Raw genomic sequence first — 27,733 nt, 5'->3', positions numbered from 1 at the left:
CTAATCCCCACGTATTTGCAGAAATAGACATTCCATTATTTGCACAACCTTGAAGCAATTTGTGACCTAAACTAGTTTCACAAGGATGGAATAGTTACTGCATCGTTCATCTGTACAGCTCTGACTCAGTCAGTGGCATCTTGTCTCTGAATCAGACTGTGAGTTCAAGACCCACTCCAAAAGCATGAGCTCATCATTCAGCCAAGATTTGTTCTCCAGTTGACAGTTAAAATAGGTTGCTGATGGTTATTGCTCTTCGATGGGAGCTTGCTGTGTACAAAATCAACTCTTGCATTTCCTGCATTAGAAGTAGCTGCAACTCAGAAGTACTTAATTGGGTGTAAAGCACATTGGAAGCATCCTGTGGTTGAAGAACTGTAAAACATATTCTCATTTGCTTGATCAAATGCCATCTTTTTTTTGAAAATGAATCACTGGAAATGAGACCAGTGAAGCAGGTTCCTGGTATATCAGGCGTGGTGTACAAGGTTGATCCACACTTGGCTTTTATTTATTAGTCACATGTATACGGAAACACACAGTGAAATGCATCTTTTTGCGTTACTGAGAATGTGCTGGGAGCAGCCCGCAAGTGCCACCACTCTTCCAGCGCCAACAAAGCATGCCCACAACTTCCTAACCCGTACGTCTTTGGAATGTGGGAGGAAACCGGAGCACCTGGAGGAAACCCACGCAGACACACAAGGAGAACATACAAACTCCTTACAGACAGCGGCAGGAATTGAACCCAGGTCGCTGGCGTTGTAATAGCGTTATGCTAACCCTATCAATCTCCTTCACTGTGTACACCACCTATTCTGGATATGAAAGCAGATTTGATATCTTTGAAAGGGAATAAATAGCAGTTCTAAAGGGAGTGTGATTTGTTGGATAGCTCTTGAAAAGCCACGTGAAATTCTGATTCCTCTCTGCCAGGTCCCTAGATGGTTTCACATTTTTTTTTGTAGCAACAAACAATCTGCTGGAGGAATGCGGCAGGTCATGCAGCATCTGGGAGGAAAGGAATTGTCGACGTTTTGGGTCAAAACCCTGCATCAAGAACTCACCAAGTTCCTTCAGCAGACTTTGTTGCTCTGCTTTCCAGCAACTGCTCTCTCTTGTGTTCTCACATTTTTTTTAATGCTTTCATACAACAGTCAAGTTCTAGGTTCTCAGGTCACATTGGCTTCATCAGCCACCTCAGAACTCCAAAGACCAGCGTGGAAGCAAGTCATCCTCGATCACAAGGGAATGCTTGAGGAGATACTTGCACTGAAGGCAGTTCAGAAAAGAGTCACAGAATTGATTCCTGGCATGAAAGTTGTGTCTTGTGATGAGCAATTGTACAAGTTAGTAGATTCTAAAGAGTGTAAAAGAATGAAAAGTGATTTTATTTCAAGATTCTGAGGGGGAATTGCTGGGGTAGATAATGAGGATATCTCCCCTGGTGGTGGATTCTGGAGTGAAGGGATATAGTTACATTATGAGCAGTCATTTCTTCCCTGTGGGTCGTTAATCTTGTGTCACCTATCCAAGACAGCTGTGAAGGTGGAGTTACTGAACTTATTCAATGGGAGGCTGTAATGGAAGGTCTGAATGAGCAGGTGGTGGGGGGGTGACTGACAAAATGACTAATGTGGGGTGAAAAGTCCTGGCAGGCGGTCTCAAGGGCCCAATAGGTGAAGCTGGGAGAAATGATTATAAATGAGAATTGTGAAAATGGCATTGAGGTATTGGGCGATGATAGGGTGGGAATTCTGAGGGGCACATTCAGCAACTAGGCATACACAAGTCACTCTGCAGCAGCATTTGAATGAGTCCAAAGTGTAGGAGATTAAGATAGCCAGAGGCTAAATCAAAGATGTTTGAAGATTTTAAATTTGAAAGACTGGGCTTTATTCAGACAAATCCAACCTCATAACTATTTCAAGAACCAATTTCCCCTCAACAGGAATTTAGTGAGACTAAAGTGAACAGTACTGCATACGTGCACAAGTGTGAGTGAACAAAGATGAAAAGGTAAAGCTATTCGGAATTACCTCACCCCATGCCTAGCAACAGGAAACTTAGTGAGAAATGGACCGAAATCTGCGGGCTAACAGCATTTCTGTTCCTGTTTTCAATTTTGGAATAAGTTTGCAATGGGAAAAGCACCAGGACCTGACAGTTAAAACCATCAGTTAACAGCCAATAGTTTTTGTCCAGGGCTTGGGAGACACCTTCGGGTATTAGCACTCCTCAGGGGTGACCTGGCTTTGAGTCCAGTCCACATGACGTCACTATTCTCTGTGTGAGAGTTTAAACTGTTGTGACTAAAAAAAGTAAAAACTAGAAACACAAGGCACACAGGGTCAGTGGTGTCAAAAACAGACCCGTGTGTGTGCATGGTGTGGAGGAAGGGTGGATCAGATTCTTGTAATCAATCTAATCATTTCACACTTTAGCCATTAAGTTTTAACACCATTTAATTCATTTATAGCAACAGGAAGAAAGCATTAAAATAGTTAATATCCTGTAATGAAATTTCAGTGGGAACAAATCATTGGAGCTTGTTCCACGTTTCTTTGCTTCATTGTAACACTGTTTGCACATTTCACTGCCACTCCAGGACCAGCGAATGCCAGATTACCCAGCAGAGTATGTTAGCACTGGCAGAAAAGTAGATAAATGTTTCAGGGTAGACACTTCGCAGAGCTTCCTGCAGCCTGATATTCTGAGTCAAGAATCACACACAATGCATCAATTTGCCTCCTGGCAACTATTTCTTACTGGTCTCCGCCAGTTTCAAAATCTTAATGGATCGTCGTGGATTTTTCCAACTCTTTTACTTAAAACTGTAACCTTCCTCCTCACTTTACTGCCACTCTGAAAAGATAACTGGGTGTGTTTTCTGTTTTATGAACCAGTGTTAGTGAATTTACCGCCATCAATTACTAATAAGGTTTAGAATTTATACATTTAGCTTAGTATTAACAGTTATATTGCTTTTTTAATAGGAAACTGAAGTCATTAAGTGAAGCTTCCGTCTCCTTAGCCATGAGGCACTTAATCCTTGGGATGTATTGCATTTCCATTCTGAGCTTCAAAGCAATCAACTGCAAACTGCCTTGCAGAACAACCAACTAACTGGTTGCCAATGGAAAACTGGAGACTTCTCCAACAGCACCACTGTCCCAAACAAGAATTACTTTGCTCCTGATGCCAAGTAATGCCTTGGGCTCCCCCTGCACATCCACCAGCCATGCTGAAGGTCAGTGCAGTAACTGCTTGTGATGTGTAAGGTGGGTTTGGAGCTGTTAGGCAGAGTTCAGCACCACTTGTCCCTTTCGGTGAGGTGATGCTTTGTCCCTTGAAGCATCGATTGTGCCTCAGTGTAATGATACATGAAGTTGGACGCTTAATCTGCTGCACTGAAGCAGAGGCTGATTGATTTAAGATGCCCCAGTGACTGGATGGGTCAGCCTCTGTTCCTCCGAAGCTGGGTTGCTTTTGTCAGGCTTTATTTCCGCAAAGTGGCTGATGTCAGCAGATTGGCCAACAGTGTCTAGAGCTTGGACCAGAGGCTCTCGGTCCTCACTTGCTTCTGAAATGACAAAAACTGGTTTGGTCAGGTTTATTCTGTCTGATTCGGTTGCCAGGTGCCTGGTTTTGGCACCATCGATCTGGAAGCCCTTAATGTTATTTGACACGGTGCTCTCCACCAGAGGTCTGGGACCCTCACCGCATGGGCCATGTTGAGGAACTGACTGCCTTGCCCAGTTGTGACTGTTGGCAGCTGTGCTGGAGTTGTGCAGAGATGCACCCGGTCGGAAGCCAAAGCAGGGACTTCCAAACCAGGCTCGCCGTAAGTTGGTGGCTGAGGTGACCTTGCGTTGACTCTGTGCTGATCGAGTGAGGGGGTATGAGGCAGTACTTCCAGAAGAGTCAGTATACAGTTGTTCCCAGTCAGCCTCTAACTGCATATCTGACATGACCTTCCGCTGGTTCTCATTGTGGTGGTCACTCAGTAAACTGCCTGTGGTCTGTATAAAAGTATAAAATACTAAATGAAGCAGCTGGAAGAAAACATTCTTGTTACAGTATTTGATGTTTTCCATTTGACTCACAGCTCAATCATCTTAAACCCCACCAGATTTAACATGTTTAACAACTGCTTTGTTTTTGAGTAGCTGTTTCTTGTTGGTCGAGGTGGAGATGTTTCTACTAGTGGGAGCACCTCCGTCAGACAGTTACAAGATTAGGGGCCGGTCGCTTAAAACGGGTGTGTAGGAACTTCTCACAGAAGTGGTAAATCTCTAGGAATTCTTAATCCCAGAGGGTTGTGGAGGCTGGATCATTGGGGGTACTTCAGGAGGAGGTCAATAAATTTTTTGGAAGATTGGGGAATTGACAGCTAAGGGGAACCAACGCATAGTTGGAGGCCTGGGTTAGACAAGGTGACTGGTGGGGCAGGCTTGAGGTGCTGAGAGGCCTACTCCTATTTTTTTTTGTAATTGGTTTATTATTGTCACATGTACTGAGATAACAAAGCTTTGTCTGCATGCTTTCCAGACAGATTATTCGAAACTCAAGTACATTGAAGTAGTACAAGGGAAAAATAATAACAATGCAGAATAAAGTGATACAGTTAGAGAGTGTAGTGCAGGCAGACTATAAGTTGCAAGGGCTGTGGCAAGGTAGATTGCAAGGTCAAGTCCATCTTATCATACATTCAGGAGTCTTATAACAGTGGGATAGAAGCTGTCCTTGAGCCTGATGGTACGTGCTTTCAGGCTTTTGTATCTTCTGCCTGATGGAAGGGGGTAAAAGTGTGGCTGAGGTGGCAGAGGTCTTTGAATATGTTGGTTGCTTTCCCATTCTTATTCATTTTGGTTTAGTAAGCAGCATCTCAGCTTTGAGTCAGAAGGTTATGGATTTGAATCCCATCTTGGAGACCAGTGTACAGATCCCAAACTACCACTACTAAAAAGTTAAAATAGAAAACACTGGAAATACTCAGGTCGAGCAGTATCTGTGGAAAATGAAACAGTGCTTTAGATTGAGGACCCTGTAGCACAATTGGGAACTAATTTGTTAGTTCTGATAAAGGGCCTTCATCCTAAAACATTAACTGTGATCTGACCTGCTGAGCATTTTCACATTTCCAGTGTTTCTAATTTTTTTTTTAGTATTAAAGAAGTGCTGCCCCTTTCTATTCACTAACTCAACACAAAAGATTCCATCACACTTTTACAAAGAGAATGGTATTTCTCCCCAGTTTTCCAGTCAATCTTTTCCAATGTCGGGTGGGGGGGGGGGGGGGGGGGGAGGGTGGCAGGAGAAGGGAGAGAGAAGTATAAATTATTCAGTCTGGCAGCTTGCTGTGGCTACAGTTTCCTCCGACAGTCTATTCTTCTACTTGGAACATTCTGCAGTCTGTCTTTCACTACAAAATTGCAGCCATATTGTTTCTTCTAGGCTTAATGAAGCTATGTAGAAGTTACAAGCAAAAACAAGTTGTTTGCCACAACCAGTCCGTGCCGCTGTATTCTTCCGAGTGGTGTCCCAATCTGACATGGCTGCTTAATTACTACAATGATTACACTTCAAGATAAACTTTGTGACGATGTTGACACAGGTCTGCCTGCCTGTCTCACTGTTTTCTATTCATCCCATTTTCTTCTTTATCCACTGCAACCAACCACCTTAGCCCATCCTTAAATGTTATGGTCTTGCTACACTTCCTACCTTCACTAGTGCCTTCAATGGGACCTGGAACATGCCTGTGCACAGTGTCTCCTTAGTTAGATATACTCACACAATTCCCCACTAGCTTAGCAAATGGTCCAGTTGAAGTCCAGCCACACCAATCGCGCGGCAATGGCCTCAGAACATCCTGCTGGGTGTTGCATCCTTGCTGCCCAGTTGGAGAGTCCCTTCTGCCATTTCCAGTTTGAGCCATCGGTGGTTTTTCCCCATAAGAAGGTGGGAGATCTGGCACCAGCCAGTCGCAGACAGTAGGTGAACTCGCTGGGCTTCTCTTGGGGACCTGTGAATGAGATGGTTGGTGAGAGCCCAGATAAAGTCTGCCAGTGCGCAGAGGGAGTCAGTGAGGTCGTATATCTGCCTTCTCAATAATCTTTGTGTCTACAACAATAGTTTGTATTTGTACAACACCTTTTTAAATTTGTAAAACGTCCCAGAATTTTATTAAGCAAACATTTATGTGAGACATACTGGGTGGTGGTAGGACAGATGACCATGCGATTGGTTATAGCAGTAGATTTTAAGAGAACATCTTTAAGAAACAGATAGTGAGCAAAGGAATGAAGGAGTGTTTGGCCTTGGAAACTGAAGCCACAGCCACCGGTGTTTGAGTGATGGATGTGATGGAGGCCAGAATTAGTGGAAGTACACAGAGTGTGGAAGACCGTAAGAGGTTCTGGAAGTAGGGTGGAGTGAGGCCATAGAAGGATTTGAAAAGAAGCACAAGAATATTTAAATTCAGCTGGAAGACAATTTGGTTCATATCCTGGAGGAACAATTGTTAAATGGAATTCAGGTGAAAGTTGGAGCACAGAGCAGTCTTGGATGGGCTCAGGTTAATGGAGGGGACAAGGTGGGAAGCAGGCCACAGCTGGATTGAAAAATGACTCCAGTGAAGCTCACTGTAAACCAAGGTGTCTGAAAGTTGCCAATTTGTTTTATAGAATCATGAATCAATATCAAGCAAGAATAGTTGGTGCAGCTCAGATACAGCAGGGAAATAACTAATCTATGGCTGACCAACTGTAAAGTCACAAAAATCCCATCTCTATATCACTCTTCACAGTGAACTGAATGTTGTAGTCACTGAAGGATTGTGATGCAAGAATTCAGCAGCCAATAGGTACACAGCAAGTGTGCACAACAGTGATGTGATAATAACCAGATCATCTCTTTTCAGCTGTTAGTCACCAGACAAATGACCCAGAGCTTCCTGTTTTTTAAATTTTTGTTTTTTTTATTTGAAGCAGCAGCCAAGAGGTCTTTGCATCCACCGAAGAGAGCCATTGACAACATGGCTTCAGCTGAAAGGTAGTGCCTCTGGCAGTCCAGCACTTCCCTCACTACTGTACTGGGAGTGGATTTCCTTGTGATGGCTCCAGACTGGATTTGAACTACAAATGCTAACCTGGAGAAGTTGACCCTTTGACAATAGAACTGTAGTTGCTAAACTGCAAATCTATCAGAGTCAGAAAAATTCCCAGTTTTGGGATAAGGATTCAGTGCCTCTGCTGAGGTTGCAGCAGTATAATAACCAAAAGAAATAATGGTGCAGACCCACTGCATTCTGTGATGCTGCAGGCTGTGTGCAGGAGTTTGTTGTTCTATCACCAGCCTGTCATTCACGTGAATAGTAAACAAAAACAAGCTCTTCTGATTCCCAATCTTCATGTGCAGTCCTCCACCACTGGCAGCTGTACCTTCAGCTGCCTGGGCCCCCAGCTCTGAAATTCCTTTCCTAAATATCATAGCCTTTCTTTCCTTTAAATAGCACTTTAAAGATCTATTTTTATAACTAAGCTTTGCGCCATCTTTTCAAACATCTGTCCACATTGTATGGTGACGTTTTTGCAAATCATTTTGGGGCATTTTGCAAGCTGTTATACATATTTAGTCTTCCGTGTTGTTGTTCTTGTTGTAGTACACCATTTGATAAAGAGCTCTTGACTAAAACAGAAAACCTATGGTTAATCTTTGTTTTCCCACCGGAGAATAAGATAATCCCTACAAAGAACTGCAGCTTATTTGTCTAGACAAACATTACAAACCAAAACAGGCACTTAGTGTTGTGCCAAGTTCACAAGCTCTCCACACTTTATTGCACAGCTTGAACTGATGTCAAGGCAAGGAGCCACAATGCCTGACTTTGACCGCAATGAATATTTCACAGGATCCCTTGTTCATGTCAAGTTTATGTACAACATTATCTTTAAAAGGACACTTCAGTAATCTATTTAACCAGCAAAAAGCCTTTTCTTAACAATAACTGAACCAAGGGAAAAGGTGGCCTTGTGGATTTACTGGAATGGTAATGCCAAGGCCAAAAACCTGGATTAATGATCCAGAGTTTGAGTTGGTTTTGAAACAAGTCAGAAGTACAAGGGTGATATCAGAAAGAGGAATCGTTAACTGATTGAATTCTCATAAGCAGCATTTCAGGAAGGAACTCTGCCATCCTTACCCATTCTGGGTCCATTACATTTACACAACTGCAACCCCCTGCACCACCATAATTAACTGACTGAGCAGCAGGTCATTTAGTTCTAACACCAATTTCTGAAGGCATCTTGTTGATGCCCAAATCCTGAGAATGTATTTAAATAAGAGTCAAGAGGATATGCAGATGATTGAAGCTTGAAATATATATACATCTGAGAGGCTTTTGGAAGAGACGCAAGGGGCTAGGCCAAGTTAATATTCTGGTGATCAAAAATTCCCACTGCAGTGTGTAGGTGGTGAATGGCGATTTTAGGAGCAGCAAGATAGGAAATCTCACAGATTACAATAAATAATAATTAAACTTGAAAAGACATGTATTAAAGAATATTTGTACTGGGAGATTGAACAATCTGCAAGCTGATGATTGTACTTCCTCCCACCCCCTCCTGTGTTATGGCCAAGGTTCCCATTGTACCTTAGTCTTAAAGCTGGAGAAATGCAAAGTTCCCACGCTGGGACCAGCAGAAATCACAAAGATCTCGTCGCTCCCGGACTCCGTCACTGCTGACTCAGTGGAGGTGACTTCCATTTCAGTGTGGAGGGAATTACCTGCAAGAGGTCAGGAGAGCAGTGAAAGTGGACCAGTTGTAGCTTGCTGCTACAACTGCACAGAGGCAGCTGTCTAGCCAGTTTAAAAATTTACCCCTTCATTTCAAAATTTGGTCAGTTTTGGATTATTTAACAAAAAAGTAAAATGTTTGCCCACATTGCCTGCAATTTTATAGAGAAAAGAAAAATCACGATAGTTTAGTAAATAATCATCCATCTTTAGAGAGCTTCATACCACATTGGGGGGGAACAAGATGAATTACAGTCAAATCTGAAAGGTGCTGAACTCATGATCACATTAGTTCTTCATTTTACTTTAAGAATGAAATATTTCCAAGGGAATTTTTAAAAATTCTTCACTTCCACAATCCTATAACTTTTCCAATATGGAAATGGGAGAAAGGGAGGGAGTTTAACCGGGGGGGGGGGGGGGGGAGGGGGGGAGTACTTCTCCCACCAGGGAGTGGGAGCTGAAGTTGGGCAGAGGGCTGTTTAACAAATGCCCAGGGAACAGCAGCAGATAGGTGGGGGGGTGATTCAGCGAGGCTTGGGTGAAGGGGGTCCATATTCACTGACAAAAGGCAGAGGATTCACTGTGAAATAATTCTGGGAAGGTTTACATTGCGCTCATTGAAGGTGGACAGACCCTTTGCAACTTAGAGCAATCGCCACCCAGCACTGACCCGGTCTTCCAAGGCTGATGCTGTGATTGTTGTTCTCATTTTCAGTCAAGACATCCTGATTTGTCCTGTTGGCCACGAGCTGCATCTCCCCGATATCAACTGCTGAATTCTGGATCCCGTTCTACAAAAGTGAAGGTGGACATTTAAACATTTCAACACTGGGTCAACATCCCACGTAGCCCTGGAATTCTGATGTGGAATCGGGTGGGGAAGGAGGCATTGCCACTGTGCTGATCCCAGAAATATAGTGTCGCCACCTTCCAAAGCTCCTCTGTTAGCTCCTCTTCAACCCTCAACGCTCCTCACCTAGAGTGGACGTATGGGAATGCTGGCAAATGGCCACCATTTGGACACATGGACATTCTTTTGTCATTGGCTCAAATCCCTGGTGCCCAGTGGAAACACATTCAGCACCACTGTACCAAGGACAATTAGGGATGGACAGTGGGTACCAAACTTCACCAATGTCACTTGTGTCTCAAGAAGGAATATAAAAGAAACAACTCACACCAACTCCCATTGGTAGGGAGACAATAGTTAAGCCTCAAAAAGGCAATTTGTTCCTTCCAGAATGGAGGCTGAAACGTTTCCCTTTTGAATAGATGGTGACAGAGACTCGAGATTGGAAGAAGCCAGAACTAGGCAAGGAAGTGGAGGTCACCAGATCCCAGCACCACCAGCATCCAGACAACTCCTAGTCTTTCCTGCCTAGCTAGAGCCTTTTGACCAGCAGGAGGGAAAGAGTCCTGGCCAATGTGGAAGGAGATGCTGGGGTACGATTCACCCTGGTGGCTCCATCCAAGGGCTACTGCAGCTGAAAGTGGAGAGGAGGTCAAACAGAGGTCATTCCCTTCCACTTCCTGGCTCCAAACAATCAGAGATAGTTGGAAGCTTTGAAAGGAGTTAAAGACAGGTCTCCGGAGGTCTTGGGTGAAAAATATCTGAAGCATTTAAAAGTTAACTTTTGTCAATTTGGCTTGGACACTTATTCCATAGATTTAAAACTATTAGTGATGGTGGGGGTGGTCCTGTGATTAAACTGAGCAATCCAAGTTGGCAATAACTTGAACAGTGGCAGGGAAAGGAGATCTCATCGAGAGTTCTGTCATTAACCTCTCCTGTCTTCTGTCCCATTACAGATCTCCTCTTCCTACCACTGTTCAAGTTCCAGCATCTACCAGTTCTGAAGAAGGGTTATTGATCCAAAGTTAAGCAGTTCCCCTCCACAGTTGTCAGCTGACATGCTGAGAATTTCTTTTTACGTTTATTCTAATTTCTGACATGCTGCAGTATTTGGCTTCAGAGCCACGGAATGATGCAGTACTGAAGGAGCTGGAGGGAAATCAGCCCACCAAGATTGCAACGGCCCTTTTGAAGAATTCTTCAATCAGTCCCACTCCAGTCACCCTGCAATCTTTCTGTCAAGGATTTAATCCGATTTCCTTTGAAAGCTGCTATTAATTCAGTTTACATTGACTTACGAGGCAGTCGGTTCCAAATCCTACCAGTTTTCCTCAATAAAACCGTGATATTTACCTCGCGATTCTTTGAGCAATGGGAACACCTTCTTTTATAATGAGTCCTTCTCCTAAAGCAAGAAAAAAAATTCAGTAAATAAGCTGAAACGTTATTATTAAAGCAGACACTGAAAGGCGTGCAGAGACTCAGGATATTTGACAAAACAGGCACACTTCTATATCACCTTCCACAACCATAGAACATCCCAGAGCACTTCCCATCTGCAATCCCGGTTGTAACATAGGAAATGTGGCAGGTGATAGCACAATCTCTCTTCCTCAAAGGGTAGAAGAAGATTGTTAAGGCAGAGGTAGCTTTATACTTGGAAAGCAAGGAGCTGTAAGGTTACTGGGAGCAGATGGATGTACAGAGTTGAGGTTACAATCAAACCAGCCATGATGTCATTGAGTGATGGAGAAGGCTTGAGAGACCGAGTGGCCTCCTCCTGTGCCTGATTAGTTTCTTTGTTCCTGGTCATATCACATGATGTTTCGGTAATAACATCTCCTCGCTGACAATCAACACAGGCGCACCTCAAGGCTGCGTGCTTAGCCCACTGCTCGACTCTCTCTACATTCATGGCTGTGTGGCTCAGCACAACTCAAACACCATTCATAAATTCACCGATGACACCACTGTCGTTGGCGGAATCTCAGATGGCGATGAGGAGGCGTACGGGAGTGAGATAGATCGGCTGGTTGAGTGGTGTCGCAACAATGACCTCGCACTCTGTCAGCAAGACAGTGGAACTGATTGTGGACTTCAGGAAGGGGAAGTCGGGAGAACACACACCAGTCCTCACTGAGGGGTCAGCGGTGGAAAGGGTGAGCAGCTTCAAGTTCCTGGGCGTCAACATCTCACAGGATCTATCCCAGGCCCAACACATTGATGCAATCACGAAGAAGGCACGCCAGTGGCTCTACTTCGTTAGGAGTTTGAGGAGATTTGGAATGTCACCAAAGACTCTTGCAAATTTCTACAGATGTACAGTGGAGAGCATTCTGACTGGTTGCATCACCGCCTGGTATGGAGCCTCCAATGCTTAGGATCGAAAGAGGCTGCAGAGGGTTGTAGACTCAGCCAGCTCCATCACAGGCACAACCCTCCCCACCATCGAGGACATCTTCAAGAGGCAGTGCCTCAAGAAGGCGGCATCCATCATTAAGGACCCAATCCAGGACATGCCCTCTTCTCGTTACTACCACCGGGGAGGAGGTACAGGAGCCTGAAGACCCACACTCAACGATTCAGGAACAGCTTCTTCTCCTCCACCATCAGATTTCTGAACGGTCCATGAACACTACTTCGTTATTCCTCTTTTGCACCATTTATTTATTTTTGTGTAACTTGTAATTTTTACGTCTTGCACTGTCCTGCTGCCACAAAACAATAAATTTCACGACATATGTCAGTGATGATAAACCGGATTCTGATGAACGCTGGTTAAATGTTGAGCTGGACTCCAGGAACATCCCCCCTACTCTTCCACCCAACAACCTTCTGCATTCTGAGGAGCAGACACAACATTTCACTCGAGAGTCAGTGCCTCAGAGTGCAGCTCAGGCAGCTGCTGTCTGAGTTAACCTTTTGTGTTGGGAATTTGACAGTGAATTCAGATTTTCTGCTCCCCACTGACACAGTTCAACTGTTTTCTCCCATGGTGGACAGGGACCTTCCTCTATCTTCTTCCAAAGCTTTGCCCAGCTGAACAGTTGGGAACTTGGGCAGAAACAGTGTGTTTAAATTTGTTCGGAGGCTTTGGACATTGCTGGCGTGGGCACCATTATTGCCCGTCCAGGATATCTCATTGGTTTACAGAGTCCTTACAGCAAACTGAAGTCGACAGCCCACATTGGTTCATTTGCAGCCGATATCACAGAGATTTTGGAAATAAAAATACAAAATACACAAATAAAAACAAACTACTTTTGCATTTAGGGAACACAATGGATCAGACTAGGGTTGACACATTGGTTGTCTATGTTTATCTGACTGAGAATGGACTTGCAGCAATCTGCATGGATTGATGATTCAGTTCCATTAGTGCAGAGCTGGGTCACCAAGTCAGAGACCCACAACGTGGAAACAGGCCCTTCCGACCACTGGTTCTGTGCTGACCAGCAACCACCCATTTACAATAATCCTACATTAATCCCATTGTCATTTCTTCCACATTCTGATCAACTCCCCCAGGTTCCCCCACTTACTTACACACGAGGGGCAGTTGACAGCAGCCAACTAACCTACCAACCCGCACGTCTTTGGGAAGAAACCAGAGCACCCGGAGGAAACCCTCAGGGTCAGAGTTGGCCACCCTTAATGTGGAGAGGATAGTCCCTGCTTGTGGGAGATCCTAGAACTGGGGATCCGAGAGAAGTCTTCAAGACCCTCTAATAAAAGGTTTAGTAAGACGAGACCCAGAGAGCAAGGCAACTTCCACAAAGATAATTTCTAATTAATCCAAGAAGGAATTCAGGAGAGTGGCGAGAAGGTGAAACTCTCTCCCACCAAGAGTCATGGAGTAATACAGCACAGAAGCAAACCCTTTGGACCAACTCATCCATACTGACCAAGATGCCCATCTAAACTACTCCAAAGCGGCACGGTAGCGTAGCGGTTAGCGTGACGCCATTACAGCGCCAGCGATCGGGGTTCGATTCCCGTCGCTGTCTGTAAGGAGTTTGTACGTTCTCCCGTGTCTGCGTGGGTTTCCTCCGGGTGCTCCGGTTTCCTCCCACATTCCAAAGACGTACGGGTAGGTTAATTTGGGTTTAAAAAATGGGCGGGGCGGACTTGTTGGGCCGGAAGGGCCTGTTACCACGCTGTAAATAATAAAAAAAAACTTGTCTGCATTTGGCCCACATCCCTCTAAACCTTTCCTATCCATGTACTTATCCAAATGCATTTTAAATGTTGTTACTGTACCTGCCTCAACCACTTCCACTGGCAGCTCGTTCCATAAACACACCACCATCTGCTTGAAAAAGTTGCTAATCAGGTTCCTATTAAATCTCTCCCCTCTCACCTTAAACCCACGCCCTCTAGTTTTTGGCCCTCATGTTTTTATACACCTCTATAAGATTATCCCTCATTCTCCCACAGTCCAAGGAATAAAGTCCTAGCCTGCCCAATCTCTCCCCACAACTCAGGCCCTCAAGTCCCAGCAACATCCTCCTAAATCTTCTTCTCACTCTTCCCAGCTTGATGACGTCTGGAGAGGGATTGAGACAGTTGCCTTTAAAAGGGGAAACTGGGTTAAAGTGGGAGAGAAAGGAATGGCAGGAGATGGTGGTGGGGAAGAAGGAGGGAGTAAGGAGGCTGGTGTGGAACAGACGTACCACATCAGACCTGAAGGAACAGCACATTCGCCACTGGAAACTTTGTAGAGAGATTGACTGGGTGCTTTTTGGGAATAAAAATACACAAATAAAGACAAACTACTTTTGCATTTAGAGAACACAATGTATCAGACGAGGGTTGACACATTGGTTGTCTATATTTAGCTGATTGAGAATTGACTTGCAGCAATCTGCATGAATTGATGATTCAGTTCCATTAGTGCAGAGTTGGAACTGACACAAAGCATCACAAAGTGCCCAAAATACTGTGCTGCATCAATACTGGAATCACTAATTCTCAATCTTTTCACCGAGGAGGAAGTGACTCCTCGCCTGTCCTGGACAATAGTGATCCCTTTGCATCACATTACAGTCACTCCCACCTCCAAACCACGTGGTCTTCTTGGAAATGCAAGCAAATAACCTGACACCCAAGGCTGGGGAGGCAAAAGCAGGCCCGAGCTTCCCTGGGCAAGGGAACCATAGAAAACAAAGAGCAGCAGACACTGGGAAGCATCCCTATCTTCCGTAAAATGTTCCAGCACAGGAAGAGGCCGTGGCGCCCTTTTGCAGAACCAGAGATTCCACACCAGCACAGAAATATTCTCCCTTCCATTATTTATCCATCTCAAATCTTACTGAGTAATGGAAACAGAGTCAACGGGGGCTTAATAGGCACCTGACAGACCAAATGTGTCACAAAAGCTCCCTGATTCTATTTTATTTCCTCAACCCCTCCTCATTTGTCAAATCTGCCCAGCTACGACCTCTCTACCTGTTGGGTGTTGGCCTGAAGGATTATCTGGAATCCTAGACAAGGGTTCCCAAAAGCCCCTTGGATCATAAATTAACCCTTTGGGCTGTTAGTGACCAACAGAACAGCTGCATTCCAAAATCTGCATCCCGTTTGGAAAGTGACTGGTGTGGATCCCACGTGGATCAGTGGTGGATTCTGTTCACTTTACTTATTAAGCAGTTTGACCACAAAGCTGAGACCCAACATATTCAAAAGCAAAATACTACAGGTGCCATTTCCAAGCTAACCAATAATACAAAGATTGGTGGGTTATTAATTAGTGCATAAAACTTTAAAAGGGGCATTAATTAAATGATTGGCTGGTGAATATCTGGTTATCCATTGCCCAAAGAAATAGATCAGAATATTTTGATAAAACTCTGGTACAGAGGTTACAAGGTCTGTGCATTCTAGTTGCTAAAATCTGGGAAAAAGAATGCAAGAGGAAAGTGGGAAGCAATAACAAAGCTAAAATACAAAAGGGGAGAAAATGTAGCCTCAGGTACATAACAACTGGAGTAGTGGGTAAAGTCTGGGAACTGTACTTTAGTGGTTGGAACAGGATTACCAGGGCTCCGAGGGTTAAATTGTGTGTGGAGATCGAACAAACCAGGCTTGAATGGTTCAGGATTTTGAAAGGAATTTTTAGGTTGGAAAGAGGAGAATATTTGGGAGAGAATTTAGGATATACTTATTGTGCCAAGGGTAGGAGAAGAGAGGAACTCTCTCCCACAAAAAGGCAGGAGATGCAGCCTCAAGCAATCACCCCAGGAGTGATGGCCTTTCACTAACCAAATCCATTAAGGTACCACAACCAAGCAGGAGGGTAGAGTTGGGACACAGGTGAGCCAATAATCTCATTGAATGCTAGAACAGTCTCAAAGGGCTGAATGGCCTCATCTGGTTCCAACAATTTCCTGAACTGTGGAGGTTTGTTTCCATTTTGTATTTAGACACTGTTTTAATTATAATATCTCGAAACTGCCTTGCTGATCAAAGGACATTACTGTAGCTATCCCGTTGAGCTGTGACATTCAGCGCCTGCTCAGATGGCTGCGCAACCTCTGCATTGTTTTCTTTGGAGCAAGTTGGGGGGGGGGGGGGAATAAAGGAAAACAAAAATCAACGACCTAAATCCCAGTGGTGGTCAGGACACTACTCCATCTGGACTCAGTTAACCTCTGTCCAAGGCCTAATTTTTCAGAATGCTGATGGCGATTAGTGCCTGGAAGAGTTATACACCCGAGTTTTAGGTCTAGACATGCTGCTTCCAGCACGAAGTTCTTGTGATGCCATCACTACCTGTGATGTGAAGTTCCAAAGGCCGAGACAAGCATCACTGAGACACGACCAGCAACAAAGGACCCCTGGGCAGATTTCTACTTGGGGGGGGGGGGGGGTGGTAGAGAGAAAAATGACTTTTTTCTTCAAATTCATAAACAGGATGGTTGTGTTGCTAGCAAAGTGAGCATTTATTGTCCATCCCTAATTGTCCCAGAACTGAGTGGCTTGATGGGCTGTTTCAGAGGCCAGTTGAGAGTCAACCAGTCTATAGGGGTTTGGTATCACATCCTGGCTCAACCAAATAAGGTCACAGAGTCTTTCTCTACAGACACTGGTTCATCTGACTTTCCAGCAATCCAGTAGTTTCAGGTCACCATCATGTTCTAGCCTGGGTATCTGGTGGGGTTCTAATGAGATTCCTGCTGCAATCTCTGCTAAAAAGTTACCGTGAAAAACATTCCATTCTTTGAGCTTTTATGTCCTCGAAAGAGACGTGTCCAGAAAAGAAACTTGCTCTTCCCTTTCAAACCATCTACTGCCTCCAGACCCAATTCAATTGACAAATAAAATTTGTCCAGTTCTATATTGTTAAGGTGGCAGCAGAGATGTGAGCTGGGAGAGGTGTCAAAGTGTTGGGTGGGAACAGAACTCAAGCAGGGATAAAGGTGAATATTCACCACAGATCTCATGGGAGGGACCTTCACACATGGGAGGGACCAGACAAGAGTCAAGGTGGCCCCTTAAAGAAATCATAATCAATACATAAACTGGTCACACTGAGGTTTCCTTTGGCTGAAAGCACAAGGCTTTGCTGAGGTCTGAATATCCTTCCCCCAGGTGGTCAAGAGGTATCCAGCAAAAGAATGTTACAGAGCCAACAGCGCTCCTGAAAAGTAACATAGCAACTGGTGCATTTGTATATTAAAAAAAAAGGCAAACCTGTTCACCAAAATGAGATTGTGCAAATCAACAACACTGTAGCAGAGTCCAATCCACCTTAAAAGTTCTGAATTAGTAATAATTCAATGTGTTCCGATAATAATTGCCTAATTATTTGTGCCAATATTTAAAAGGCCATACGTTGGTAGTCATTCACAGTAATGACCCCAACTAGGGGTCTTTTTTTTTTTGGAGTTATTGGGGGGGGGGGGTCGAGGGGGTCTCTTTTAGAGTCACTGGGAGCCCTGTCACCTCTTCAGCCAGAGGGTCATGACACGAGCACAAAATCCAGGCCTACAAGAAATACTGAGGGAGTGCTGCACTGTCAGATCTGGTCTTCCCAGCAAGAGAATGAACCAAAGCTCCACCTTGTATGTGGGATGGACGTTACGAGCCTGCTATCCATTCAAAGAATAGGTGTCCCGCATCAATATTTATCTGAAAGCAACTAGCAAGGCAAGTGCTACATGGGTCTTTATTGTTAGAGGATTTGAACCCAAATATAAAGGCATCCAACTGCAATTATACAGAGCCTAAGCGAGACTGTGGCCAGAATATTGTGTGCAATCAGTTTTCCCTGCCCAAGGAAGGATACACTGGTAATGGAGTGTGATGAAAGTTCACCAGGTTTATTCCTGGGATGGTTGGGGGTTTATCCAATGAAGAGAGGTTAAACAGATGGGCCAAAACTCTCTAGCAAAATGAGAGATGGACTCACAAACACACAAAATCACTACAGATGCTTCCCCCGGCTGGAGAGTCTAGAACCAGAGGTTACAATCTCAAGATAAGGGACTGGCCAATCAGGGAAGAGAAGACAAGAAGTTTCTTCACCCAGAAAACAAAACTTTGGAAATCTCAACTCAAGGTGGCTGTGGAGGCTGTTGCTGAGGATAATCAACAGTCAACAGGTCTCTGGGTTCAAGGGGTATGGGTTAGTGCAGGAAAGTGGAGCCAAGGTGAAAGATCTGATGATGACGACAAGGTCTGATTGAATGGCTGTGCAGGTAAAAGGGGCCAACAGCTTGATCCTGCTTCAGTTTCTAACAATGCAAATTATTTTCTTTCACTCCTAGATGAAATTTTTTCCAAATTTTAATTAAGAAGATACAAGATTTCTTTATTAGTCACATGTACATTGAGACACACAGTGAAATGCATCTTTTGTGTAGAGTGTTCTGGGGGCAGCCCACAAGTGTTGCCACGCTTCTGGCACCAACATAGCACGCCCACAACTTCCTAACCCGTACGTCTTTGAGATGTGGGAGGAAACCGGAGCACCCGGAGGAAACCCACGCAGACACGGGGAGAATGTACAAACTCCTTGCAGACAGTAGCGGAACTGAACCCGGGTCGCTGGCACTGTAATAGCGTTACGCTAACCACTGCACTACCATGCCTCCACTACACTACCATGCCTATTGTTACGGACTTGGTGAATGTCCCTTTAAGATAGGTGTGTGTGTGTGTGTGTGTGTGTGTGTGTGTGTGTGTGTGTGTGTGTGTGTGTGTGTGTGTGTGTGTGGCGAGCTTATGTCAACCAAAGATAAAGGACGTAATGATGTTGTTGAAGTCAGTCAGAGAGAGGCAGAGAGACACCAGCCTGCTAGTTTCTCTATCGATGGATGAGAAACAATAACTGTGTCTGTCACTACAATCCACATATGGATTATTTGGAGTAATCCGGTGGAGTCCACTTTGTCATTAACCTGTAGAGGGAAACAGGTATTTGTGTGGACGGCCACGATTCGGATGCTTTTCAGGGTGAGGACGTCACTACCATAAACACTGAGGTGTTGTTTGGGTTCCATCGTGGAACATTTGGATTTCGTAATTACTCTCTATTTTCTCTCTACATCTACGTCTTATCTTCAGACAACGGTGGTTGTGAAGAAGCCTTTGCTCACGTTTCACCTCACGGCTTGCTGAACTGAACTTTGAAAACTATTCCTGGACTTGGAGTTTGGAACTTTGCCACACACACACACACACACACACACACACACACACACGAAGAGTTTTGTTTTTGGGGTTAATGTGCAAGGTTTAGCATTTTTACTTCTAACATTTTTACTTTTATTTTTCTTATTATCATTAGTAGTTATTAATAAAATAGTTTTTAAACACTTATACATCTCGATGTGTTTCTTTTGTTGCTGGTTCGTGACACTATATAGAATACATGACTGACAGCCCTAATCTAAACCCCCCAAAAGACCCCGTTAAACACCGACAATTTTGGTCTCCTTTCCAGTACCAATCCTCCATGTCTGTAGGCTCCGGTGACACATCCAAGAGGAATTTAAACTCACCTCCAGGTGCGGCAGACGGCGGTCAGGAGAACAGCCAATAACAGGGCAATACCCCCGATGACCAGGAAATGGATCAGGTTGTCGTGACCTCTGAGCTTCAGTGGGTTCCGAAGGTCAACGTCGAGACCACCTTCAAAATGGTAGAGCAGGAGAAAGCCCCGGCCCTGGTCTGTGGTGGTGATCAGCTCCACCACAACCTCCACCATCTCCAGGGGAGAGCCAAAGGTCAACGTCTTGTTCACTGGCGAGTTGGCACCGCAAAAACGAACGGAGAAGGTGATCAGATCGGAAATATACAAAACATCATCCGGACAAACCTCAGGGGGTACGGAGGCCAGTACCTTTGCTCCGGCGGAATCCTCTCCCTCAGGCAGTTTGAGTTGGTCCATTTCTAGCCTCTCCCCACCCTGCTGCTCCGTGTTGGGTTGTGGGTTCGAGGGGATGTCTCTGTAATCGCCAAAACCAGTGAGGGCAGCACTCAAGTTGGACTTCGTAGAATCAGCCTCAACCAATTCACTAAGTGGGGAGTCTGTCACTGAGAAATTGTCCATCTGGGGCAACACCTTAACCAACTCTTTCTGTGCCACACCCTGTTTGTCTTCAGACTTCACAGAGGTGCCCAGGTGGTCGACCTTCAAAGATTTTGAGTCTGATGCATTTATTTCATTGAACAAGATCTTTATTCTGCCACCTTGAGTGGTCTCCTTCACGGGGGAATGCCGGTTTGGGGACTCCCTGCCCTGCGCCAAGACGCCATTCTCTGCAGAACCGGAGACACCTTTCTTCTGACTCACCGTCCCAGGGGCTGAATGGTGTCTCGGTGGGGTTTTGTCATTACCTGGGCTCTCGAACACATCAAAGTCAAAAACCTCCAAATCCAGACGAACTCCAGGCGGGATGAAAAACTGCCAGACACAGTGTGTGCCCGGAGCGTACCTTGTGGGAAAGCCAGGCGACAGGATAACCCCTTGAGCTTCGGAATCGACCACAGCTCCACAGGAATAATAGACCTGGAGACAAAGCATTGGAGTAGGTCACCCAGAGAGTTCATGATGCGATTACACCTCCCCAGCTCCAACTTACACAAACAGGTTATTGGGTTGTTTTCATGAATTGCACTTAACACAGAACAAGCTGGTGGGGGTGGAGATGGAGAATACAAATACCATTATGGCTTTCCCTCGTGGTCGATACAGTCTGGCTGCTTCAGCTCCAGACCTGGTCACCGGTAGAGCGCCCACGATAGGCCACTGTCCAGTTTCTTTGGAGAAGAATGAGACACATTCCCACCTCATACCAAAGGGGTTTCAGGGCCGGGGAGATCTCTGGGATTAGAACCGACCAGCTGAGAGGCTGGAGAATAGTCTCCCCAGACTTCACCCACCCCCCCCCCCAAAATCTCAAAACTTTGCCCCTGCCAGGAGATAAACCAGGTGGGTTCAAAGCACATTTTGTTTTTGGTGGTTAATAAAGATCATCTGGGAAAGTGGACACAGAATGGTAGATGGAATTTAACTCAGATAAGTGCAAAGTGTAAACTAGGGCAGGACAAGCACAACGATTGGCAGGACCCTGGGGAGTGTTGTCGACAGAGACCTTGGGGTACAAGTACATGGCTCCCTGAAAGTGGTGACACAGGTAGACAGGGTGGTGAAGACGGTGCATGGCACATTAGCCTTCATCGACTGAGGCACTGAGTGCAAGAGTTGGGATGACATGTTGCAGCTGTACAAAACATTGGTTAGGCGGAGGATTGTGAGCAGTTCTGGCCATCGCACTACAGGAAGGATGTGATTAAGCTGGAGACGGTGCAGAAAAGATTTACAAGTACGTTGCTGAGACTGGAGAGCTTGAGTCATCAGGAGAGGCTGGACAAGCTGGGTTTGTTTTCCCTGGAGTGAAGGAGGCTGCGAAGTGACATGATAGAGGTTTATGAAATTATGAGAGGCAATAGGTTGGGTGGACGGCCAGTGTCTGTTTCCCGTGGTGGGGTGTCCAAGATTAGAGGGCACAGGTTTAAGATGAGAGGGAGGAGGTTTAAAGATCTGAGGGGTAAAGTCATTGGTATCTGGAATGAGCTGCCAGAGGAGGCGGGAGGCAGGAACAGTAACATTTAGGAGACATGGGGACAGGTGTTTGGATGAGCAGGGCAGAAAGGGATATGGAATTAAGGTGGCCAAGTGGGATTAGTATAGATAGACATAATGGTCGGCATAGACGGTGGGATAAATGAGCTGTTTCTATGCTGTACGATCCGATGGCTCTGTGTCCATATTACTGATATTGGAGTTTGATTCAGAGAAGAGTTGACATTATTGATTGGACACAACAGAAGCCGACTCCACTCCTAGTTATCCTAGAGCCCCGGGTGGGCTGGAGAATGCAGAAGGCAAGGAAGAGGCTGAAGCCCAGAGGGTCCCCTCCTGTCTGCCACCATCAGTGCAGCCTCACCTCTGGGACTGGCCCCTTGTTCAGACCGGCTCTGCTCACACCAAAGCTCTCGGCCACCATTGACACGTGGCTCAGTGTGACAGAGAGAATTGCTTTTGATTGGACAAAGCAGCCTGCTCGAAAAGATTTACTCCCTCTGCCAACAGTGCACTGTCGACAGGGTGAAGCCCAACCAGCTGGAGGCCAGGGTTGTGCTTCAGACTTCTGGACCAACATCCAGTGGTTTGAGTGCAGTAGGTGAGGCTGGGTGGACACTCCCAACATCTGGACGGCAGAAGATCCTCGTTTCCCCCCTCTCGCGAGGCCTGCGACGCCTGGGTGTGGACGTGCTCATGACCACGGGCGCGTTCACCCCACCACTGGGAATGACACCTTGTGTGCAGCCAGTAACCTGGCAACCGCTCCATTACCACACAAGCAGAGGTGAAACTTACGCAAACTTGCAAGGAAAAGCATTTTGAAACTATTAACATTTTGCCCTCCCCAAAAGATTATTTTTAAAATGTCACCCTACTTAAAGGGTTTATGACTACCAGATGTGACAGATGTGGTGGGAAACCTCTTAAAGAACAAAACTCAGCGTGTCAACTTTAATCTTCAGTCTTAAAGCATGCCAGAGTTCCTTCAAAGTCTCGTTTTAATTTAAACCATTTGTCACCACATTAAAGGGGCTGGCTTCAACGAGGAATTGGAGTGTTCTCTGATCTTGCCGAGATAATAACCAGCTCTGGTTAGCCTACATTTCCAAAACAAGTTGCACAAATAGGAATCAGTTTGGTCTGTTTCTCATTCTTGAGCAACAGTGTGGCATTGACAAAAATGCCACTGTTTCTGAAACAGTGTGTCCTCCATCAGCGCTGGGCCAAACCAGTCAGTGTGCAGAGTGAACACCAACCCCAGGACCCCACCTTCCTGGGTAGGTGCTGGCAACTCCGCCAGACCTGTCCAATATGGGAAGAGTTTAGTGAGACATCACTTCCAACCACAGCAGCAGTGACATGGTGAAACACAGCCACTGCTTCACTGGGGCAACAGACAGAGACCGAGTCACACCAGGTTCAGTGAGGTAGGTTTTAGGGAACGTCAAAAGGAATAGAGAGAGAAAGGCAGAGCCATAATCTGTAGGGTGATGGGCTGGGAGATGGGAAGTGGGTTAAACTATTTTTTTTTGCTGGCGTGCACACAGTAAACCAATTGCCTACCCTTATATGATATAATTGGGGAGGCAGAGGGGTTCAGGGGGAATTCCAGAGCTCAGGACCTGAAGCGTGGCTATCAAAAGCAGTGCAAGAAAAATCATGGATGCGCAAAGGTCCAGACTTAGCGGCACAGGGACGCCAGAGGTTTGCAGGGCCAGTGGGGATTCCAGTGATATGAGTGGGGAGCTCATGGAGGGATTTGTAAACAAGGTTGTGAATTTTAAAACCAAGGTGTTGCCTGGGATAAAATAACACTGCTCTGTGCCTACATCATTAGGGGCATCTCTTAGGTGACCACCTGTCCAAGGAAGTTAAAGTCTGATGGACACAAACCAAAACAAATCTCCTCAAAATCCGGAACCTCTTGGGGGTTAGACACGGCCAACGCTCCTCCACACCCTGATGGGCTCCACATTTCCTGGTTGGGGCACTGGTACGTCGAGTCCCAGCCACCCTAGGTATGAAGTCTGAGCAACTACAACCTGTCAACTCAATATCCCACAAGCCAGGTGTAGGGCTCATCTTAAATAAAATTTCACGGACACTGTATTCAAATCTCCGACCCTTTTCTTTCCATCCCCCACACTGGAGCGAAGGAATGTGGCAGCAGATCTGCGACATATTCGGCACATTCGTTTCGCTGCAAGTCATTGACGACAACCGACTGCCCAACCTTGCCCTGCTTTACTCAGCAGAGGGCACTCCTGGTTTCCAGCTGGTTAACTTTTCATGCTGCAGGTTTTACTGGTAAAGGAGGAGTTTTTGGGAAGCGTTACAAGAGTTAACATCAGGGAAAGACGGATGAAGAATGTGTCCCAAATAGTAACGCAGCTTTTACTGCCTTCCGCGCTGCCACACCTGTTCTGTATCCATTACAAAATGCTTTGAGTCCCCAGTTTTGATGTGGGTATTTGATGTCACCAGGTGGCTCGTGGGCCAGTTTAAAAGGCCACTTTGAGTCAACGTGCGATGACATGGAGTCGCGCACAGACAAGGCTGGGCAAGGACAGCAGGTCACCTTCCCTAAAGGACATTAGGGAACCAAGTGGGTTACTTTTTAAAAAAAATAGCAAGCACTTTTTTTAAAAACAAGACAAATTTAGATTCTGCAACTGTTCTGTTGGGATTCAAATTCATAAATGAATTTTTAGACCGGATCTCTGGGTTATTAGTCCGGTAGTTTATCGTTATGTAAGCATGCCCCCATCGCCCACAGCTTCTACTCCAAGCTGCACACAGTCCTGCTCCGGAAATATATCACTATTCCTTCTTTTACTGGGTCTAAATCCTGTAACTCCTTCTCCAAGACACTGTGGGAGAACGACTGCAGTAGTTGGCGGCTGCTCACCCCACCTTCTAAAGGCTTGGGCAATAAGTACAAGCTTTGCCAACAACCTTGCATCCCATGAATGAATAAACCAGAGTTTTTAACTGCAGGTCATAACTGGACTCAGTAATAAATCTCCCACAAAGCACTCCTAACATCCAATTAATATGGACCAAGCCAACAAGCGCAATTAAAAGAGCCTAATGACTGGAGTCCAGTCAAAGGTGCTTGCTTTGATGTGTCCAGCTTCTAATGTTCATTTCAACTGCAGTAAGTCTGCATGTTAATAACTGAAAGCAAATCTGTTTCTCTGAAGTGAACCGTGTTTGCCAGGAGAGAGGTTGTTCAGGTTACTTGGTTTTAAAGGCCATGAAATAACTTTGGATGAAAGGTTGCAGACCAAGGGTTGGAGTTACTGTCTAAACACAATGCTACAAAGACTCCTTCTGTTGCACACACGTTGGCAAAGATCAGAGGGAGAGTGGCATGTTCAGTAAACCACGTTTCCACAAGGTTGATTTGCACTGTATTTACACATCGCCAGCTTCAAACCAGAGTGAATGCAGCATGCGGTGTGGACTTGCCTGAGCTCCAAAGTTAGACACTAAGATTAAGGCAGAGAAGAGGGGATCCAGTAACAGCTGTAGGAGTCCTCGCCTCTTCCATGAGCAAGTTTCTGGAGGAAATAAATAGATTTACAGCAGGAACACTGAGCATTCCGCCCAATGGACCCACATTGGAATTTACAGGCCACATCTTTCTGCATCTGGGGGAATTTAAATTGACCATTCTTTGACAGGCTTTAATGGTACATAGAACAGTACAGCACAGGAACAGGCCCTTTGGTCTGTGATGTACCAAACTAATTAAACTAGTAATTAAATGTCTAACTCAACTAATCCCTTCTGCCTACACAATGTCCAATGTCCACTATAATTTTATAAGTGGTGGGAGGGGGAGAAACATGTGCAAACCAAGTCCGTGCATCTGTAACCTTACATTGTGCCTATAATTGGAGGGGATTATGTCCCTCCCTCACCAGCTCGTGCCCATCTCCTGCCTTCATCTTATCTGAGAGGCATACTTTCTACCCAGCATGCCCTTGGATGATACTATTCACCCTCATAGTGTAGCTCAATAAACCAAAGAGACGCCAGACCAAAAGTGTACAAGAATACTGAACCAAGCTTTAAACCACCAGACTTTGAGTTTGTGGAACCAACTCTGATAAAACCCATTTGTACAAAGACTCTACAATGGAAAAAACTTGCAAAAGTTGCACCATATTAATGAAAATCCCATCAGTCTGTGAGAATCACCCTTGACGTCATCTTATTCCCAAAAGTAGGTTTTATGTTTTTGAGTGAGGGGAAAATATAAAAGTTTCAGCCTTGGTTCTGGAGCAGAACACAATCTGTTCTTTGGAGATGCCCATCAAGAACTTCCAACGGTTAGAAAATGCCCTCAGTCACCATAGAAAAGATCTTTCATTCCAGAGGATGTAAACCTCCAGCCCCACCCTTCCTTCCCCCCAAAACCAGCACTAATTCTAATCTGGAAATCCTCCCAGTTCTGGGATTTTACCCCCAACTCCTCTCACACATGCACAGTTTTGTTCAAAAGGACTTGTTTTGAGTCTGTGGTCTGAGTAAATTGTTTCAGCTTTGTTGACATAATTTCCATCAAAGCCAGAGGAAAGAATAAAGTCACTAAAAGAATGTTTGTTCCAAAATAAAAATTCAAGTGGGATTTATGAAAAGATTGTATCAAAGACCATTCAGATTTAGGTTAAGTAGTGTATTACTTAGTTTGCTACTTGCTTTGTTTGCATATTGCATTCAGTTTAATTAATGGCCTCTTGTTTTGCAAAGTTACCACATCATTTAGCACACACACATTGCTAACACGTGCATCAACCCTCTCTCAGGATGCAATTCCATTTGAGAAGCTACAAGTTCCAGGACTATAGACAATTGACACCATCCCTAACCCTGTTCTCTGTGGGACCCCTCACTTGGTTACATACTCACCCAACCGATCATCCATCTTCCCCACACCATTGCACCCACTTCACTACATCCTGCTGCCACACCGTAACATCCAGCCTGCCAACCTTCTCATCATCTACACTGGTGCCAGCACTCTCTGCACCTCCCTCTGTTTGATTGTTCTGTTGTACAACATCCAGTAACAGACTAAACTCAATCTCTGGTGAAACCAAAGGCATTGCCATTATTCTCACAACAAGCTCTTTTCCTTGGTCCAGGTTGGTAAATTGGTTTATTGTCACATGTACTGAGATACAGTAAAAAAAACTGTCTTGCATGCCATTCATACAGATCATTTCATCACATCAGTACATCAAAGTTGTACATGGCAAAAGCAATAACAGAATGCAGAATCTAGTGTTACAGTTACAGAGAAAGTGCAGTGCAGGCAGACAATAAGGTGCAAGGCCACGACGAGGTAGATTGTGAGGTCAAAAATCCATCTTATCATACAAGAGGTCCATTGAATAGTTTTATAACAGCTCCAAGCCAATGTGGAAATCAAAAGTCTGCAGATAATGGAATTCTGAAATAAAAACAGAAAATATTGGAAATACTCAGAGGGTCAGGCAGCATCTGTGGAAAGAGAAACATAGTTAATGCTTCAGGTCTGGGATCCTCCATCAAGACTGGAAAAGAGAAAAACATAAGTTTGTTTTCGGTAACAGAAGATTGGCCAAGGATGGTCAGGACAAACAGAATTGGCATAGATGCAAGTTACCAGTGACAGCAATGCTCAGTTAAATCAGGATGCGTTTAACTGTGCCTTTAAGTCTGGGTAGAGAGAGAAAAAACATGTTTTGTGGCTTTGTTGACACAGAACTATTACAGCTGGGTAACATTTTGGTTTGTCGTCTCAGCACATCCTCCTCATAACAAGCTAGGAATAAAAGACGCAAGGCAAGAAACAGGTAAACCTCTCATGTCAAAGAGAAGGGCTTTGGTAAACCAGTGACTGTGGTTGGTAACTGGTGCTGTCCATGTGTGAGAAGCAGTATTTACAATTGGTTGGCCATTGGCATTCATGAGATTCAGTGGTTCCAAT

At 45.1% G+C, this 27,733-nt stretch overlaps 1 protein-coding gene across 1 annotated transcript in view; it reads right to left on the bottom strand.

The window, feature by feature from the left end:
* Nucleotides 1–1,598: 1,598 nt before the first annotated feature.
* si:dkey-112e17.1 (uncharacterized) overlaps nt 1,599–27,733 on the bottom strand; it is a 29,561-nt gene continuing 3,426 nt past the window's right edge. The window contains exons 2-7 of the mRNA XM_052032548.1: nt 19,664–20,673; nt 11,013–11,064; nt 9,477–9,597; nt 8,660–8,793; nt 5,798–6,028; nt 1,599–4,022 (exon numbers count right to left, since the gene is read on the bottom strand). Of these exons, the coding sequence (XP_051888508.1) occupies nt 3,432–4,022; nt 5,798–6,028; nt 8,660–8,793; nt 9,477–9,597; nt 11,013–11,064; nt 19,664–20,673 (2,139 nt within the window). The 3' untranslated portion in view covers nt 1,599–3,431. The remainder of the gene's footprint in view (nt 4,023–5,797; nt 6,029–8,659; nt 8,794–9,476; nt 9,598–11,012; nt 11,065–19,663; nt 20,674–27,733) is intronic.

The sequence above is a fragment of the Pristis pectinata genome, chromosome 17 (assembly GCF_009764475.1).
Source record: "Pristis pectinata isolate sPriPec2 chromosome 17, sPriPec2.1.pri, whole genome shotgun sequence".
Taxonomy (NCBI): domain Eukaryota; kingdom Metazoa; phylum Chordata; class Chondrichthyes; order Rhinopristiformes; family Pristidae; genus Pristis; species Pristis pectinata.
Note: the sequence above shows the minus strand (reverse complement) of the source record. Positions and strands in the feature narration are given on the sequence as shown.